Below are 18,757 nucleotides of genomic sequence, written 5' to 3'. Positions count from 1 at the left end.
GCCCACCACAACTTTCAGTGCCCGGGGTCTGGGGGGCTTCATCTTCCAGCTCCTTTGAGATCTGCCGCTTCTTTTGTAGGTGCCGTAGTTCCGACACTTCCTCGTCCAGTGAAGAGGAGCTGCTGTAGTCTATCTCAGAAGGTAGCCTCCTCTTGCCGCTGGTTTGGGTGGTGACTTGTTCCGCTTTAGGCAGATTTTTCTTTGTGGTTTTCTTTTGTACCACTTGCCACTGACCTGTTTGTCCATCAGCTGCCTCCTCCTCCATTGATTCTGTCTGTAGAGGGGTTTCCGGGCACAGGGTAGGTGTTGGGTCGCTGGTTTCAGTTGCCTCCCCTTTCTTCTCCTTCTCAGGTTGCCTTCCTTGCTGCTGAGGGGGTTGCTGGTCTTCCCAACACCAGACGCATCCAGTGTTCTTTCTCCCGGCTTTTCCTTTGGCCTTGCCACCTGAGCATAGCTGAGGCAACGTTTGGGGCAGGTTTTCTAAAGGTGGCCTGCCTCACCACACAGGTTGCAACATTTACTCTGCTTACAGTCCTTGGTCTGATGGCCTTCCTTCCTGCAGTTCTTGCCGACAACCTGTACTGCAGTTAGCTGCCACGTGACTAGATTTGCCACAGGTGCGACAAACTCTGGGCTGCCCCGCATAGTCTAAGAAGCCTCGACTTCCCCCGATAGTGAAGCTGGAGGGAGGGTGGATGATGGCTCCGTTGGCATCGACCTTCAAGGTCACCGTGACCTGCCGCTTACTTGTCCAAATCCCAAAAGGGTCCCTGACATCAGTGCTGCTGCTGACCACCTCGGCATGCCTGGCTAGGAAGGTGAGTACATCCACGACAGGAACATGGGGGTTGTAGAGGTGAATAGTCACCACCCGGTCATGTTGTGACGGCAGCATGAAGAGCGGCTTCACTGTGGGAATAGATAGCGGTGCCTAGTTTCCCTTCTCTTTGAACACCTTCAGGAACTTGATGCATCGTGCCACATTCTTAAACGTCGCGCGAAATATCCGCTGCTGGGGAAGTCCTGCAGGCAGAAGATATCGGTAGCTTGGAATCCACAGCAATCAATGAGGATTCTCTCGAAGAAGGAGGTACGGTCAACCGGTGCACCTCCTTCCTTATCCTTCACAACCACCCGAACGGTGTTGCGCGCTCCCTGGCCTGACGCTCTAGAATTGGTTACAGCCATTCGCTCAAAAAATCCCCGGGACAGGATCAAAGGCCACTGATCATGGTCTCTCCTGACATCCGTGCAGATTAATGGGAACACTGATGATAACAAATCGGTCTTCTATTACATACTCAAACAATGCCCTTTACATTCAAATCAAAGGGAAATTGAAGAACAGAAAATTCACCACCACCAAAAGCTAAAATTAGCCCTTACTTATCCCCAGGCAGTCATGTATTTTTTTTTAAATCACTATGTTGACAGGTATTAAGAACTGCATACAATCCTAATTTGTGCCTTATGCTAAGGGTGTGGGCTGCGAACAGTTGGTATTATCAGCAAGGTTTGGCTGCCCAGGATTCATTCTGGAATGGATTCCTTCCCCTTTCTTTTAAGGATAATTGATCCTTACTGTGAACTAAACAGCTCAATCTTCCTCAATTCCTTGATCTTGTTCCTTAAATCTAATTAAATGTAACAAACAGCTGCCTAACGTATTATACAACTCGTACTTGATCTAAATAACCTTGAGTGATATTTTCCCCAATGCCACAAAATTGACCTCAGCTGTCAAGAAGGCAGCAGACCATCACTTTCTCTAGGGCTATTAGGGCAATAAATGCCAGTGATGCCCACATCCCATGAATGAATGAAAAAAAGTTAGAATTACCATATATTAATCCTAGAATTAGAACCTTAACGGGAAAAATTTCAGATAGAAAAATTCTTCTATTTAACTTTATTATGTTCTTCAACATAGTCTGTGCTTTGAACTGGTTAACATTACACAATTAGAGAACCAGAATTTCTTTCAAAACAATTCAGGTCACATGATTAAAAACTATTATTCTTGTGTGTAAAGTGACTAGGTCAGATTAACTCTCTGATGTTGGTCTGTTCCCGTTAATGGAAAAGTACCATACTGTCAGGCCGTATAATTGAGGCTAGAATGCCAGACAAAATTTATTACAAAAAAAGACATGCACACAGGAACATAAAGCAACATGTAAGTTGCAACACAGTACTTAACATACACTAAAACTTGAAACTATTTTCTGAAACCAAAACATGTGTTTGAAATCCTACCAGTCTTTCTCAGAGTCATTAACTTGATTCTTTTGACGATTAAGGGTTGAATTTTTTGAGCCCGCTGCTGGGACCAGTTTCTGGCCCGGAAATGCCACCATTCCCAAAAGTTACATGGATGGCCGGCCAATTGCAATCATGTTGCAGGCAACTATTTTACATACTGAAGGCAACGGCTCCTCCAGCCGCACCCCCCACTGCAAAATCGTGCCGTGGGGGCGGGAGGTGAGACAATCATGTTGTCAGATGACCCGGAGCAGGTGCTGGCGCCATATTTAATGGCCTGCATCAACCATGGCAGAACCAAGACATCGGAATGCACCACAGTTTAGAAATACTTCCCTGGAAATTGTCCTCCAGGCTGCAAGGGAAAGGCAGGAGGTCCTCTTCCCTAGTGATGGCAGGAAGAGGTACTGACCAAGCAAGCCAGGACGAAGATTGCAAAGGAGGTCAGTAACTATAGGGTCACCTCCCGGATATGGCTCCAGTGCAGGAATAGAGTCAACGACCTCATTTGTTCCGCCAAGGTTACTGCTCCACACCTCTCTCCTTTGGAGCGTTTGCATGAGGCTACTCTGTAGGAAGCAAGACATGGGAAGGGATGCACCACAAAAGCACTGGCAAAGGAGGTTAAGCATCATCTCCTCCTAACAGATGAATGGCTGCATCTCAGCCACAGGCCACCCTCTTTCACAGCTCACCTTCTTTAACCCGCCTGAGAGCTGACGGGAGGAAAGGCTACATGGGAAAGCCCAGTAAGGGAAATGGGGCTACCACTAGCAGAACTATCATATTGATGTTTCAGCGATGTATGACCATCTCCCTCTTTCCACTTGCAGGCCAAGAGAGCCCACAACACGAGGGAGACATCACGGACTGGCGGAGGGATCCCCGACTTAGGCCTCTCTCCACAGCGGAGGAAGAGGCACTCGAACTGGCAGGGACCCAGGACGGCTGCTCCACAGCGGATGGCGAGACTGGAGTCTCCGCGCAAGAGAGTGAGGATTGACTTCCATACAGTTGAACTCTGGAGACCCACATCACGCATGGCTGGCATGACTAGATCTTCTCACCCAAACCCACACATTTATGTTCTCTCGTACAGTTCAGCACCCCTGAGAGACTCCAGTGGAAGGGGCCAAAACACCACCTCTGAGGAGGGTCAGCAATCAGCGAATGCATCTTCACATGACTCTCCTGCACCCTCCACCAGCACAGATACTTTCACCTCGATGGTTTTGCCCTCATCTGTAGAATCAGGGTCACAAGCTGGTGAAAGCACTGCACATACGCCCGAGCAGCTGGCTGAGGCTGGGACAGCCGAGGCCTCTGACAGTGGGTGGCCTGGCCCATGCTGAGCTCCAGGATGATGGTGAGTCTCTGGTGTTGACAGCACAGGGCATGCTGGAGTTGTAGGAAGAGGTAAGGCAACATCTGGCGGAGATGCCAGAGGCCATGCTCAGCCTTAAGCGGACAATGGAAGAGTCCATCTATGCCATGAGTGCTGCCATGTCTCAGCCATGTGAGCACATGGCTTCCTCTATCAAGAGGTTGGCGACCCTCATGGACAGCCAAACTCCACAAATATGAGCAGAATTGCACCGTTACCTTGGCCTTGAGCTTAATGCAGCAGTGGCAAGGCAAGAGACTTCCTGCTCCTCGTCCTTCTCTGGTGAGTTGGGAGGTTCATGAACCTTGAAAGGGAGGAGAGGCTTCCCTGCACATCTGGGGGCTCCCCTCATGGTGATTTGAGTATGGACACGAGCTCCTCAACCCCTCTACCAGCGAGCCCAGCTCCAGCGGCTGTGGCGCCCATGGAGATTCCTACACCAGTACAGAAAACCCTCAGGCAGCTGGGAGGCCTCCAGGCCTCAGGCACCCAGAGGACAGCTGTCGAACTCATCTCAAGCCAAGGAGCAACCTGACCAGCAGCCTGTCTCCTACCTAGCTGCCATCACTGCATAAGAACACTCGCAAAAGTATTAAGAAAACCAGCTAGCCACACTTGGGGAATCACGGGTGCAGAACATAAGCAATTTATTGATTCATTAAAAATTCTTATGCCTCGTGAGCTGCTGGCATCCCCCTTCCCCCATAATGCAATGCCAATGTGCCCATAGCCCTCATGGCCATATGTTCCCCAATGGGCACGAGCGCACATCGCAGCTAGTTGAAAGTCAAGGAACACAAATAGAAAGGAGGAGACAGACTGCATGTGCTAAGGTGAGTCTTTTTGGAGTCTCTGCGAGCAGACATCAGGGTGGCTGGAAGCAGGTGATTAAGAGGTTGTCTCTTGTCTCCTTGGCATGTTGCTCAATCTGTCTGGCCTCGGTGCGAGGACTTCACCATCCAGTGCTGCTGTTCCTCTCCCTCCGATGTGTCCTCCCCGTCAGTAGAGGTGCGTCACTCAGCATCTCATCGAAATGCAAGACCTCCCCCCTCTGCGGGGCTAGATTGTGCAGAGCACAGCAGATCACCATGACAAAAAAGACCCTGGCTGGGGCATACTGCAGGGGTCCGCCATATCAATCCAGGCACTGGAATCTCATCTTTAGCAGTCCAATGACCGCTCAGGTGGAGCTGTGGCAATTGTTGTACCTCTCCTCTGCTGCATTGCAAGGGTTTCTCACAGGCATGAGAAGCCAAGTCTTCAATGGGTAGCCCTAGTCCCCGAGAATCCATCCCTGAAGGCAAGTGGCGGGTGTGAAAAGCTGTGGCACCTGGGACTGTCGAAGTATGTAGGCATTGCGGCTGTTACCCAGGAAGCGGGCACAGATCTGTAAGAAACACTTTTGGTGGTCGCAGACCAGTTGAACCTTGATGGAATGGAAGCCCTTCCTGTTGATGAAGGCAACTGGCTGGTCTGTTGGAGCCCTGGTGGCCACATGCATACAATCCATCGCACCTTGCACCCAGGGAAATCAGCGATGGCCCCAAACCCAATGGTCCTCTCAGCCTGACTGTCAGGGTCAGTCCAGAACACACATAGTCGCCGGCCCTCTTGAACAGGACATTGATCACCTCCTTGATGCAGCGGTGGGCTGCTTCCTGGGAGACCCCATATATGTCCCCGGTGGATCCAGGAAAGAGCCAGAGGCATCGAAGTTGAGTGCCACAGTCATCCTCTGGGCCCCAGGCATATGGTGACCCCCAAGTATAAGTTGCAACTCGCCCTGCAGCATGGTGCTCAAGTTGCTAACAGCCTCCCTGGAGAGCTGCAGTCTTCATTGACAATGGTGCTCAGACATTTTGAGTCAGCTGATTCGAGTCCAGTACACACACTGCCGCAGGTGTGCCTTTCTTGGCATGTCTGGCTGCTGCTCTCTCGTCGTGGAGCTTCACTCAGAGATGCCGCAGCTTGTTGGCCCTCTCTCAGTCGGAGGCGCAGCATCATGCCATGGGGGTCCAAAAAGACAGGGTGTTTGAGATTCACACAGGTGACCTGTGGGTCTACAGAGCACTGTTGATGCGGAAACAACCCTGCCTTGGCAACTGATCTCTTGACAATTCTCTTGGCGGAGGCCCTGATGGCACTCCAAGCCCAACCTTGCTGATAGCCAGCCCTTTCTTCCAGCTGTATGAACAAAACAACATATCACACAACTGTTTCGTAATTTCAGTCCTGCCATTTACGACCTTGCTGCTGCAGCTATCATCCGCTCAAACACGCGCAGCTGAACATGCGTTGAATAGCAGGAGAACCTCCATCCCGCTCCCGCACCAGTGCTATTTAAAGAGATCAATCACTCACAGATTAGTCACTGATTGATTTCTATTGGTCCTGTCTGAGTCTGTAGAAATGAAAGTTTTCTAGTGCTGTTTAAAGTTAGTGAAGGTAACAGGTGCTGGACACGGGGAACACCTTGGTCCTGACTTCAAGAGTTCTGGTCAGACCACTTGCTCCCAGTCATGGGTGTGGTAGTTACCACCCCTTTGGCCTGCAGCATGAAACAGAAATAAAACAGAGGCAGCACATTAGAGATAAAGCTGCTCACAGATAGAGGCGGAGGAGGAAGGGGAGATGGGCTCTCAGCATGAGGCTTGATTCACCTGGGGTTTTCGGGGTCATTTCTCTCACTTAAACCTAAGCTAGGAATGGCATGTGTGCATCGCCTCCATTTTACAAAAGGAGCTGCTCATGGAAATCTGCCACCTCTTGAACATCAGTGCAAAAGATAAGGCTAAAGCATTTGCATCCATCTTCAGCCAGAAGTGCTGAGTGGATAATCCATCTCGGCCTCCTCCTCGGGTCCCCAGAATCACAGATGCCAGTCTTTAGTCAATTCGATTCACTCCACGTGATATCAACAAATAGCTGAAGACACTGGATACTGCAAAGACTACGGGTTCTGACAGAGTATGGCATCAGGGAGCCCTAGTAAAACTGGAGTCAATGGGAATCAGGGGAAAACTCTCTGCTGGTTGGAGTCATACCTAGCACAAAGGAAGATGGTTGTGGTTGTTAGCGGTCAATCATCTCAGTCCCAGGACGTCACTGCAAGAGTTCCTCAGGGCCGTGTCCCAGGCCCAACCACCTTCAGCTGCTTCATCAATGACGTTCCCTCCATCATAATGTCAGAAGTGGGATGTTCGCTGATGATTGCACAATGTTCAGCACCATTCGCAACTCCTCAGATACTGAAGCAGCCCATGTCCATATGCAGCGACATGGACAACATCCAGGCTTGGGCTGATAAGTGGCAAGTAACGTTCATGCCGCACAAGTGCCAGGCAATGAGTATTTCAAACAAGAGAGAATCTAACCATCTCCTCTTGAAGTTCAATGGCATTACCATTGCTGAATCCCCCACTATCAACATCCTGGGGGTCACAATTGGCCAGAAACTGAACTGGACCAGCCACATAAATGCTGTGGCTACAAGAGCAGGTCAGAGGTTGGGAATTCTGCAGCAAGTAACTCACCTCCTGTCTCCCCAATGCCTGTCCACCATCTACAAGGCACAAGTCAGGAATGTGATGGAATACTCTCAACTTGCCTGGATGGGTGCAGCTCCAACAACACTCAAGAAGCTCGACACCATCCAGAACAAAGCAGCCCACTTGATCGGCACCCCATACACCACCTTCAACATTCACTCCCTCCACCACCAGCGCAGATTGACAGCAGTGTGTACCACATACAAGATGTACTACAGCAACTCACCAAGGCTCCTTCGACAGCACCTTCCAAACCTGTGACCTCTACCACCTAGGAGGACAAGGGCAACAGATATATGGGAATACCACCATCTGCAAGTTCTCCTCCAAGCCACACAGCATCCTGACTTGGAGCTACAGTGCCATTCCTTCACTGTTAAAGGGTCAAAATTCTGGAACTCACTTCCCAACAGCACCGTTGGTGTACCTACACCCCCAGGACAGCAGCGGTTCAAGAAGGCAGCTCACCACCACCTTCTCAAGGGCTAATCGGGATGTGCAATAAATGCAGACCTAGTCAGCGATGCCCACAACCCACGAACTAATAAAAAAAAAGTGAATGCCCCAAATCCTGAAAGGAGTCATGATGCCTATAATCTGAGCAGTCCCTTGTTCTCACTGTTTGAGCCACCATGTTAAACCAGATAGTGGTTGCTGGTTAACGAGGCCAATCACTAATACCCTGGCTTCGGACTCCAGCGGGCAACCCAACCACAGATGGCCAGTATGCATAGAATGAGAGTCTGTAATGTATACAATAACAAAACTGAGCAAAAGATCAATTCAATGAAACAAATGATATTACATGTCACAAGATTTAAACAGAATTTTGGTATGCACAAATTCTGTACTATTTGCGTTGAATCGTATGCAAGACTGTTCATAATAAGCTTACAGCTGACAGGAATTTTGCTTATACCTCTTTAGCCAAGTTCCAGTTTGAATGTTCCAACTGTCCAGGCACATTTTAAAACTTGTAGCAGTCTGGTAATGGAAAAGTATAAAAAAAGTCAGTAAACTGAATGCAGGAGGATTCCTCCAGTAAAAGGGAAGAGAAAACCAAGATTACCCTACAATATCTTCAGATAAAGGGTATTTTCCACTTCCTATGTAATATGTTAAGTACATGTTTTAACCTTTTTTTAAATTTGTAGTTTTGACAACTTTATCACATTTGTAGCTAATAAACAGGAAGTACAAAAGTGTCAAGTTCATTGCACAATTAATTGTTGAAAATTAAGCAGAAACCTCAGCACTTAACCCACACTTTTCTTAAAAGCAAAATACTGCGGATGCTGAAAATTTGAAATAAAAACAAGAAATGCTGGAAATACTCAGCAGGTCTGGCAGCATCTGTGGAGAGAGAAGCAGAGTTAATGTTTCAGGTCAGTGACCCTTCAGCTGCAGTGTTCCAGTGAACATCAACGCAAGCTCGAGGAACAGCATCTCATTTACCGATTAGGCATACTACAGCCTGCCAGACTGCCCCCCATTTTATTTTTATTTTTAGTTATTTTTTCTTTTCTCTGTGTTTATTTTATTTTATCTTAGTTTGTTCAGTTTGCCTACCCACTGTTTTTTTCATGTTTGCACTTGTGGCTGTTCAATTTTCAGTCCGTTAACACCCTATTTGAACTAATGCTTTGTCTTTCAACACACCATTAACATATCGTTTGCCTTTGCTCCATGACCTTCTGGTCCATTATTCTTTGTGACCTTGTCCTATCTACACCTTCCCCTTTGTTATTTCTTGCCCCACCCCCGCTTTACTTGCTTAAAATCTTTCACATTTCAATTATCTGCTAGTTCTGAAGAAGGGTCACTGACTTGAAACGTTAACTCTGCTTCTCTCTCCACAGATGCAGCCAGACCTGATTATTTCCAGCATTTCTTGTTTTTATTCCACACTTTTCTTAGCTTTCCTAATTAGGTTCCTGAGAAGCTAGTTAGGACAGATAGCATTACTTTTAAAAACACACCCTCTACTGAGAAGAAGAGCGAAGGGAACTCCGTAATGAGAAGAATAATCTAGGTGACCAGAAACAACCAATTTCAGTCATTGCAAGCATGCCGTCTCAGTTCCCATTAAGGGTCACACTGCCCTTTCCCTCCTCCCCTTGCAGTTTCAGCAAAGATGATTTAAACAATATCGATACTTTGAGTCAAAAGTTCTCCTGCAATAACATTTCTAACTAAACCCATTTGTCTAGATCCCAGAGTCCTACACTTGTCTTTTGTGTTTTAAGTTGCAAGACTCTGTTTTTTTTTAAAACAGAAACTTCACTTCCCTCTTTCTAAGCACAAGTTATTTTCCATGCTGCATTTTTCCATTTATCCAATCAAACAAATGTCCTAACCACAACTCTCTAAAGACTACTCTGGGAGCAGATAATTAGTACATTTTTAAATTATCCTCCTCTCTGACAAAGATCCAGTAACAGACTGTGGTGTGCACAAAAGATCTGGGGAATAGCTTGATGGCAGTAAGAGACAATCATAAGGCTTGTGGATGACCATGCAGTTACTGGAAATTGGCAGAAAAATCACAGGCTGTGAGCTGTCACTCATGAGATAATCAGCTTGAAAGCATTATTGCCTGTTGGCTGCACCAGAACATGGAAACACTCCTTTGATTTCAGGCAATAAAAGTTGTACTAAAATGCTTTGCGATCTTTCTACCTTATTTTGAACAGCAATAGCATCGTGGAATCATATTCTGGCAATGACCAACAGACCATGAAAGCTTGCTTTCTCACAGATCAATTAAGCATAAGTACAAACAGCCGCAAAACAGAACTCTCAACTGATACAGTTATGCCAATGTACTTTGTTGAATGATAATTTTCTTTAATCCACTGACTGGACATGTGAATTTCTATTTTTTTTTAAAAACATTTTTAAAAGACCAGCTAACAGGATGACTGCTGGCAGTTTAAGATGATCACCTAGTTTACAACATTATATCTGACATTGCAAATGACTGAGAGGAGGGAGACAAAATGGCTGCATTTCCCAGCAAGGAAGTTTAAAGGAACTACCTGTTATTTCAGCAAGCAGAGAAGTACTGCTAACTGCTATGTTTGAATCACTGAGTGACTGTCATGTTATGAGCCCCTCCCATCTGCGGTTTTAAGCTGGTGTTTTTTTCTGCAGACGAGAAGCAACTGGACTCTGACAAGAGCAGACCCTAAGTGGTGTTCTATCCCCCCACCGGTCACTCTCTCTCTCTATTCCAGCTTGAAAGCTTTCAAATCCTACTTGTTGACTGACTACCATTGCATACACCGGCTACGATCAGAAACCCCATTGGAGGAAATCATCCACATCACTGTCTCCAAAGAGACCCACCGAACCAGTCATCTACCTCTTCAAAATGAAAGCTTCAGGACCACCAAATTCAGCTAGAAGCCAGCCAAACACCACAGTCTGTATACCCCTTTTTTCCTATGGACTCTAACTCAACCAATCTACCTTTCCCCACTCTGTAACCTATTTGTGTGTATGTGTAAACCTCCAGAGTGTGAAAGTTCACGCATTGTTCATTACTTTTAGGAGTTAACCTGTTTCTTTGTTAACTCAAGTAAACCTGTCTCGTTGATTATTTACTTGCTTTGATCATAACAAGAACAAAACACCAAGTGAATTGGCCAGTATATCCACTTTAAGAAAGAATTGAACCTGTTGTGGTCTAACAAGGAGAGGGAAAAGAAGGAAGCCCTTCAACCCCTCCTCACTTGACCGTAACAGAAATTTGGGGCCTCACGTCTGGGATCAAGCTCAAAGATAAATGGGAAATTGGAAGTGGGAAACCAAATCGAACCCTAGTAATGATTTAAAAATTTCAATACAGGTTTTCTGATGGTTTTTAGTGCTGGAGTACTAAAATGTCCACATTCAAGCCCTGTACCTTCCTAGAACAAAGCGAAGTAACTTGGGCCAGGTTAAAATCCCCATCTGTTGAAGAGTTGAGGAATGTAGCTGGGCAGTTAGAGACTACTATCCATCCAAAAGTTAAGAAGCCTGAAATCCTAAAACTTGTGGCCTAAAATCCTAAAATTGACACTGAAGCACCGGAGACAGGCATAGAAACTAAAACAGACTAAGTAACATTCGCTACGGTACAACTAGAAGAGACTCGAATTAGAATTCCAGAAAGCAAAAGAGACTTCCAAAGGGAGTTAAGGCAGCTTGAACTGAGTAGGGGGAAGACCCAATGTACCCAGTGAAGGAACCGTTAGTGAGGGAACTACCTCTAGCTCAGGAGCAGTTGCTGAGCTCTTTCAGTTCTCCCAATTGATACCAAAGTTTAATGATGGAGATGTGGAAGCATTTTTCTTCTCTCTTGAAAAGCAGTTGAAGTGGCCAGTAGACAGCTGGACACTGTTATTGCAAAGCAAACTGACATGAAAAGCCCATGAGTTCATCAGATTATGAGATGACTAAAAATGCTATCCTGAGTGCATACAAGCTAGTACCAGAGACATACCGCAAAAATTCCAAACTCTCCGAAAGCAGCCAGACCAAACTTACATCGAGTTTGAAAGGGTTAAGCAACTTGCTTTTGACCAGTGGATACGGGCATTTATGATAGAGTCCACCTATGAAAACCTTAGAGAGGTGATCCTTCTAGAGAAGTTCAAAAACTCGTTTCCCCTTTCCACACGTGGAAGAACAAAAGTTCCAAGTGCCAGGCAGGCAGCAATCTTGGGTGATGATTATACATTTATTCACAAGCCATTGCCCCAAAGGAAACCTTCCCCTAGTCACCTCCAAAAATCTGAAAAGGATAGAAAGTGGGAGAGTGATAGGAGGATGAATAGCCATGAGAGGGAAGGGAGAGTTGGAAATACAGGGGGCCTCCTCAGCCCAAAAAGGAAGGTGCTGAGAACAGGAGTGACCCCGGAAGCTTGTATGTTTCCATTGTAACAAAGCAGGTCATCTTTGAGCTGACTGATAGAAGTTATAGGGAAAACCCATAGGTTTAGTCAGAGCACACCAGACCAGTGCAGGAAAAGGGGCCCTGATAGAAAGCCCAGTTTATCAGGCTGTGGCTTTAATTGCAGCAGTAAAACCCAGTAAACCTACCGCTGAGAGTGTGGGAAAACTTAACAAAAGCCCTGCGTGTTACCAGGATTTTGTGTCCAGAGGAAAAGTGACCCCATACCCCTCAAGTGAGGCGAGTAAGTCCATAATCATACTTAGAAATATAGGGGCTACCCAATCCCTTCTGCTGGAAAAAGATATGATCTTTCCCCCAGAGAGTGCAGTGAATGCTATCGGAGGAAAATATATGCTCATACCTTTATACCAGGTGCACCTGGAGTGCAACCTTGTTTCAGGACCGGGAGCCGTGGGGATTGTCCCTAGTTTACCTGTGGAAGGTGTCAACCCGCTGCTGGGTAATGTTCTGGCGGGGGCCAAGGTGGTAACTTCCCGAATGGGTTTTAGAGAGACCAAAAGAGATCAGGGAGACAGAGCAGTTACAAGAAAAGGTCCCTGGCATTTTTCCTGACTATGTAGTGACCCAGTCCATGGCCAAACAAGCTCAGTCAGAGGAGGCTGAACTGGCACTGCAGACAGATGACCCTACTGTCTGGTTAACTGAAACCTTCTTTGGGAAGTTAGAGGACCCAAAGGATAGGTTAAACAGGTTGAGGCTCACAAGCCGACCCAGGGTTAAAAAAGTTATCACAGACTGCCCAAACAAAAGCTGAAGCAGAGGGAGTTCCAGAGTGCTACTATTTAAAGGATGAGGTGCTCAATAAAGGAAACGGAGACCTCTTCACAGGCATGCGGACAAAGAGTGGACAGTGATTCATCAGGTAGTGGTGCTGCCAAGGTACCACAGGGAAATATTGAGAATAGCCATGAGATTCCAATGGCTGGATGTGTCAGTATCAGAAAAACCCAAGCCTGCATAAGACAGCATTTTGACTGGCCACAACTCAACAAGGATGTGGTGAAGTTCTATAAGACTAGCGACACATGCCAGGTTGTAGGGAAGCCTCAACCTGCAATAAAACCTGCACCGCTAATTCCCATGCTGGCTTTTGGGGAACTGTTCAGCAGAGTGCTGTTAGATTATGTGGGGCCCCTGCTGAAAACAAAAGGGATCTATCAGTATCTTCTCACCATTATGCATGTGACTACTCGATTTCCAGAGGCTATCCCTCTAAGAACGATCTCTGCCAAGGTAGTGGTAGAGGGGCGAACCCAATTCTTCACCCGATATGGGCTGCCTGCTGAGATCCAGTTGTATCAGGGCACAAATTGTATGTCCAGTATTTTTCAAAAGATCATGGGTAATCTGGACATAACCCAGCTAAAGTCCTCAGTCTACCACCCACAGTCACAAGGGGGTCTGGAGTGGTACCACCAGACCCTAAAGACCATGATCAGGGCATACTGCTATGAGTACCTCCATGACTGGGACAAAGGGCTGTGATTTCTTCTTTGCGACCAGAGACTCACCCAAGGAGTCCACTGACTTTAGTCCCTTTGAATTAGTTTATGGACACTAGGTGAGAGGTCCTCTAAAACTAACCAAGGAGGTTTTTGGGACACAGGGACGAATCTTCCCTGTTAGACTATATCTCCATGATCTGAGAATGGCTCACGAAAGCCTGTGCGATGGCTCAGAAACCCCTAAAAAACCTCCCAGATAGCTACGAAAAGGCAGGCAGATAAACAAGCCAAGGCCAGAACATTTCAGCCCATAGACCATGTGTTAGTGCTATTACCCAATACAGGGAGAACTACTTGAAAGCCCAGTTCAATGGCCCGTACAGAGTAGTAAACAAAATTAGCCTGGTGAATTATATAATTGACACCCCAAATAATAGGAAAAAGCAAAGGTTGTGCCACATCAATATGTGAAAACAGCATCACAGCAGGAAGGAAACAAACAAGCACAAGTCAGTCAGGAAAGAGGAAGGCGAAAGGGGCAGTGAGGAAGAGTTAGAGGGAGGCCTGGAGGATTCCCAAATCGAATCCCCTACCGTCTGGTTAGCTAACATTGAAATGTCAGGGAAATTAGACACTGTACTCTCCTACTTAAACGCAGGGCAGAGAGAAGATCTAACAAGGCTGCTCACAGCTTTTAACCGGATCCATAACCTTAACTTTACACAGTGTGGATGTAGGAGAGACCCCTCCCATAGAACAGGATCTCTTAACACCGAGGTCCCAGGAAATGATCCTGGTTCGGGTGAAATTCAGACTGAAGATCTAGAAATTGAAGATTTAAGTTCTGAAGGGAGATACAGAAAAGCTCATAAGCCAAAGGAAAATGCTAAGCCCAAAAAGGTTTTTGTGCCAGATTCGGAGGTTGGTGATGGTGGTAGTGACTGCAAGTCAAGTGTCCTAACTGAGGAGGAATTGTGGGCCAGGCTGGATGAGCTAGAACAGGAAGAGATGCAAGACAAAACTGATAGATGGTCTCAAGCTGCAAGGAAAAAATCCAGCACCGGGTTAAAGTACAAAATGACAATGAAGCACTTCGAAACAGGCTTAAAACTTTGCCTGATGAAGTGTCTTATGATGCTATGGTGCCATTTGGCCCACTTGCATTTATGCCAGGACAGCTAAGCCACACAAATGAAGTCACCGTTTTACTTGGTGACAATTGGTTTGCAAAGTGCTCTGCAAAGCAAGCTGTTGGCCTGATGCAGCACAGGAAAAAACCTGCACAAAAAGCATGGATGATCTTCACAAAGTTATGAACAACGTTGAACCCAGGGTTGAGTTCACTGGTATAGAGATAAGAGAAATTGGAAACGGAAGATATTGTAGAAATACACAAGGAAATTCTGTGTATGCTGGAGCACAAGCTGATTGAACCCAGTCAGAGCAGTTAGAGTTCTCCAGTTGTGCTCATGCCCAATCTCGGTTGAAAAAAAACTGGAATATGGCTATGACAGTGACACTGATGAGTGTGTGTGTACAGTTTATTAATTTGTGGCCTCATAATTAAATGTTCCTGTTGCCACTTTCATTTTGTGTGGTGTGTAGGTGTTATGCCAATGTGCTTTATTGAATGATAATTTTCTTTAATCCACTGACCGGAGATCTGAATTTTTTTTTAAAGAAAACCATAAAAAAGTTATTGCACAGAAAGAGGCCATTCAGCCCATTGTGTCTGCGCCGGCTGAAAAAGCTAGCCGCCCAATCTAATCCCACCTTCCAACACCTGATCCGTAGCAGGTTACGGCACTTCCAGGTACAGGTACCTTTTAAAAGAATTGAGGGTTTCTGACTCCACCACCGATCCGGGTAGAGAATTCCAGACACCCACTACTCTCGTGTTGAAAAGGTTTTTCCTCATGTCCCCTCTAATCCTTCTACTAATCACCTTAAATATGTGCCCCCTGGTAAATGACCTCTCTGCTTGGAGAAACTGATCCTTCCTGTCTACTCTATCTAGGCCCCTCATAATTTTTTATACTTCAATTAAGTCACCCCTTAGCCTCCTCTGTTCTAAGGAAAACAACCCTAGCCTATCCAATCTTTCCTCATAGCTGCAATTTTCAAGTCCTGGCAACATCCTTGTAAATCTCCTCTGTACTCTCTCCAAAGCAATTATGTCCTTTCTGTAATGTGGTGACCAGAACTGTATGCAATACTCCAGTTGTGGCCTACCAACGTTTTACAGTTCCAGCATTACATCCCTACTTTTGTATTCTATATCTCGGCCAATAAAGGAAAGCATTCCATATGCCTTCTTCACCACTCTATCTACTTGTCCTGCCGCCTTCAGGGACCTGTGGACATGCACTTCAAGGTCTCTCACTTCTTCTACCCCTCTCAATATCCTCCCGTTTATTGCGTATTTCCTCGCTTTGTTTGCCCTCTGCAAATTCATTACCTCACACTTCTCCGGACTGGATTCCATTTGCCACTTTTCCGCCCACTCAACCAAACTATTGATATCATTCTGGAGTCTACAGCTATCCTCTTCACTATCAACTACACGGCCAATTTTTGTGTCATCAGCAAATTTCCCAATCATGCCTCCCACATTTACGTCCAAATCATTTATACCATAAACAGCAAGGGACCCAACACTGAGCCCTGTGGAACACCACTGGAAACCTCCTCCCATTCGCAAAAACATGCGTCGACAATTACACTTTGTTTCCTGTCACTGAGCCACTGTACCCCAAGGGCTTTTACTTTTCTGACCAGTCTGCCATGTGGGAACCTGTCAAATGTCTTGCTAAGATCCATGCAGACCACATCCACTGCACTACCCTCATCAATCATCCTTGCTACTGACTCAAAAAATTCAATTAAGTTAGTAAGACATGACCTTCTCTTAACAAATCCATGCTGACTATTCCTGATTAATCTGCCTTTCTAAGTGGCAGTTTATCCTATCTCTCAGAAATGATTCTAATAATTTGTCCACCCACTGAGGTCAGACTGACCGGCCTATAATTATTTGGTCTATCCCTCGCACCCTTTATAAACAGTACAGCAGACCTCCAATCCTCTGGCACCTCGCCTGTATCTAGTGAGGATCTGAAGATGATCCGCAGAACATCCGCTATTTCCTCCCTGGCTTCCTTTAACAGACTGGCATACAATCCATCCAGCCCAGGCGATTTATCCACTTTCAAGGATGTCAGACCCTGTAGTCCTTCCTCTCATAGTATGCTTATTGTATCTAACATTTCACACTCCTCTTTAACTACAATGTCTGCATCATCCAGAACTGGCTCGGTCAAAGACGACAGAGGGTATCAGTGGATGGGTGTTTTTCTGAATGGAGGGATGTGACTAGTGGTGTTCCGCAGGGATCAGTGCTGGGACCTTTGCTGTTTGTAGTATATATAAATGATTTGGAGGAAAATGTAGCTGGTCTGATTAGTAAGTTTGCGGACGACACAAAGGTTGGTGGAGTTGCGGATAGTGTTGAGGATTGTCAGAGGATACAGCAGGATATAGATCGGTTGGAGACTTGGGCGGAGAAATGGCAGATGGAGTTTAATCCGGAGAAATGTGAGGTAATGCATTTTGGAAGGTCTAATGCAGGTGGGAAGTATACAGTAAGTGGCAGAACCCTTAGGAGTATTGACAGGCAGAGAGATCTGGGCGTACAGGTCCACAGGTCACTGAAAGTGGCAACGCAGGTGGATAAGGTAGTCAAGAAGGCATACGGCATGCTTGCCTTCATCGGCCGGGGCATAGAGTATAAAAATTGTCAAGTCATATTGCAGCTGTACAGAACCTTAGTTAGGCCACACTTAGAATACTGCGTGCAATTCTGGTCGCCACACTACCAGAAGGACGTGGAGGCTTTGGAGAGGGTACAAAAGAGGTTTACCAGGATGTTGCCTGGTCTGGAGGGCATTAGCTATGAGGAGAGGTTGGAAAAACTCAGATTGTTTTCACTGGAAAGACGGAGGTGGAGGGGCGACATGATAGAGGTTTACAAAGTTATGAGCGGCATGGACAGAGTGGATAGTCAGAAGCTTTTTCCCAGGGTGGAAGAGTCAGTTACCAGGGGACATAGGTTTAAGGTGCAAGGGGCAAATTTAGAGGGGATGTGCGAGGCAAGTTTTTTTTACACAGAGGGTGGTGAGTGCCTGGAACTTGTTGCCAGGGGAGGTGGTGGAAGCAGATACGATAGCGACGTTTAAGAGTGATCTTGACAAAAACATGAATAGGAAGGGAATAGAGGGATATGGGCCCCGGAAGTGCAGAAGGTGTTAGTTTGGACAGGTATCAAGCAGGCTTGGAGGGCCGAATGGCCTGTTCCTGTGCTGTACTGTTCTTTGTTCTTATCCCTCTCCTTTGTAAAGACAGAGACAAAGTACCCTGCCCACTTCTTCTGCATCCATGCACAAATTCCCTTGTACATCTCTGATAGGTCCTACCCTTTCCTTAGTTATCCTCTTGCTCTTAATGTACTGATAAAACATCTTTGGGTTTTCCTTGATTTTACCAGCCAATATTTTTTCACGTCCTCTATTTGCTTTTCTAATTTCCTTTTTTACTTCACCCCTGCACTTTCTAAAGTTTTAACTTTTTTTTGAGAGTGTCAAAAGCTTTCTTTTTCTGCTTTATCTTACCTTGTATGCTTCTGGATAACCAGGGGGCTCTAGATTTGGCAGTACCTCTCCTTTTCTTTATGGGGACATGTCTACACTTTGCCTGTAGAATCTCGCTTTTGAATGCCAAACACTGGGGTTGCCACTGATTTTCCTTCAAGTAGTTGTCTCCAGATCACTTCTCAGCTTTGTAAAATTTGACTTTGTCCAATTTAGAACTTCTACTCCTGTTCCATCCTTGTCCTTTTCCACAATTATGCTAAATCGAACATTGTTAAAAGACCAGCTAACTAGATGACTGCTGGCAACTTAAGATGATCATCCGACACTGCAAAGGACTGGGAGAAGGGAGACAAAATGGCTGCAATTCCCAGCAAGAACTAAGACCCAGGAAGTTTAAAGGAACTACCTGTTCTTTCAGCAAGAGAAATACTGCTAACTGCTATGTTTGAATCACTGAGTGACTGTCATGTGACGAGCCCCTCCCCAACTGTGATTTTAAGTTGGTGTTT

General features: G+C 46.1%; 1 protein-coding gene across 4 annotated transcripts in view; it reads right to left on the bottom strand.

Annotated features, from left to right (window-relative positions):
• mboat1 (membrane bound O-acyltransferase domain containing 1) overlaps window positions 1-18,757 on the bottom strand; it is a 198,105-nt gene that overhangs the window by 62,376 nt on the left and 116,972 nt on the right. For all 4 annotated transcript variants that reach the window (XM_068057027.1, XM_068057037.1, XM_068057055.1 and 1 more), the window contains one exon: window positions 8,114-8,178. In XM_068057027.1, the coding sequence (XP_067913128.1) occupies window positions 8,114-8,178 (65 nt within the window). The remainder of the gene's footprint in view (window positions 1-8,113; window positions 8,179-18,757) is intronic.

Source organism: Heterodontus francisci, chromosome 2 (genome assembly GCF_036365525.1).
Source record: "Heterodontus francisci isolate sHetFra1 chromosome 2, sHetFra1.hap1, whole genome shotgun sequence".
Lineage (NCBI taxonomy): Eukaryota > Metazoa > Chordata > Chondrichthyes > Heterodontiformes > Heterodontidae > Heterodontus > Heterodontus francisci.
This window is presented reverse-complemented; position numbering and strand designations above follow the sequence as displayed.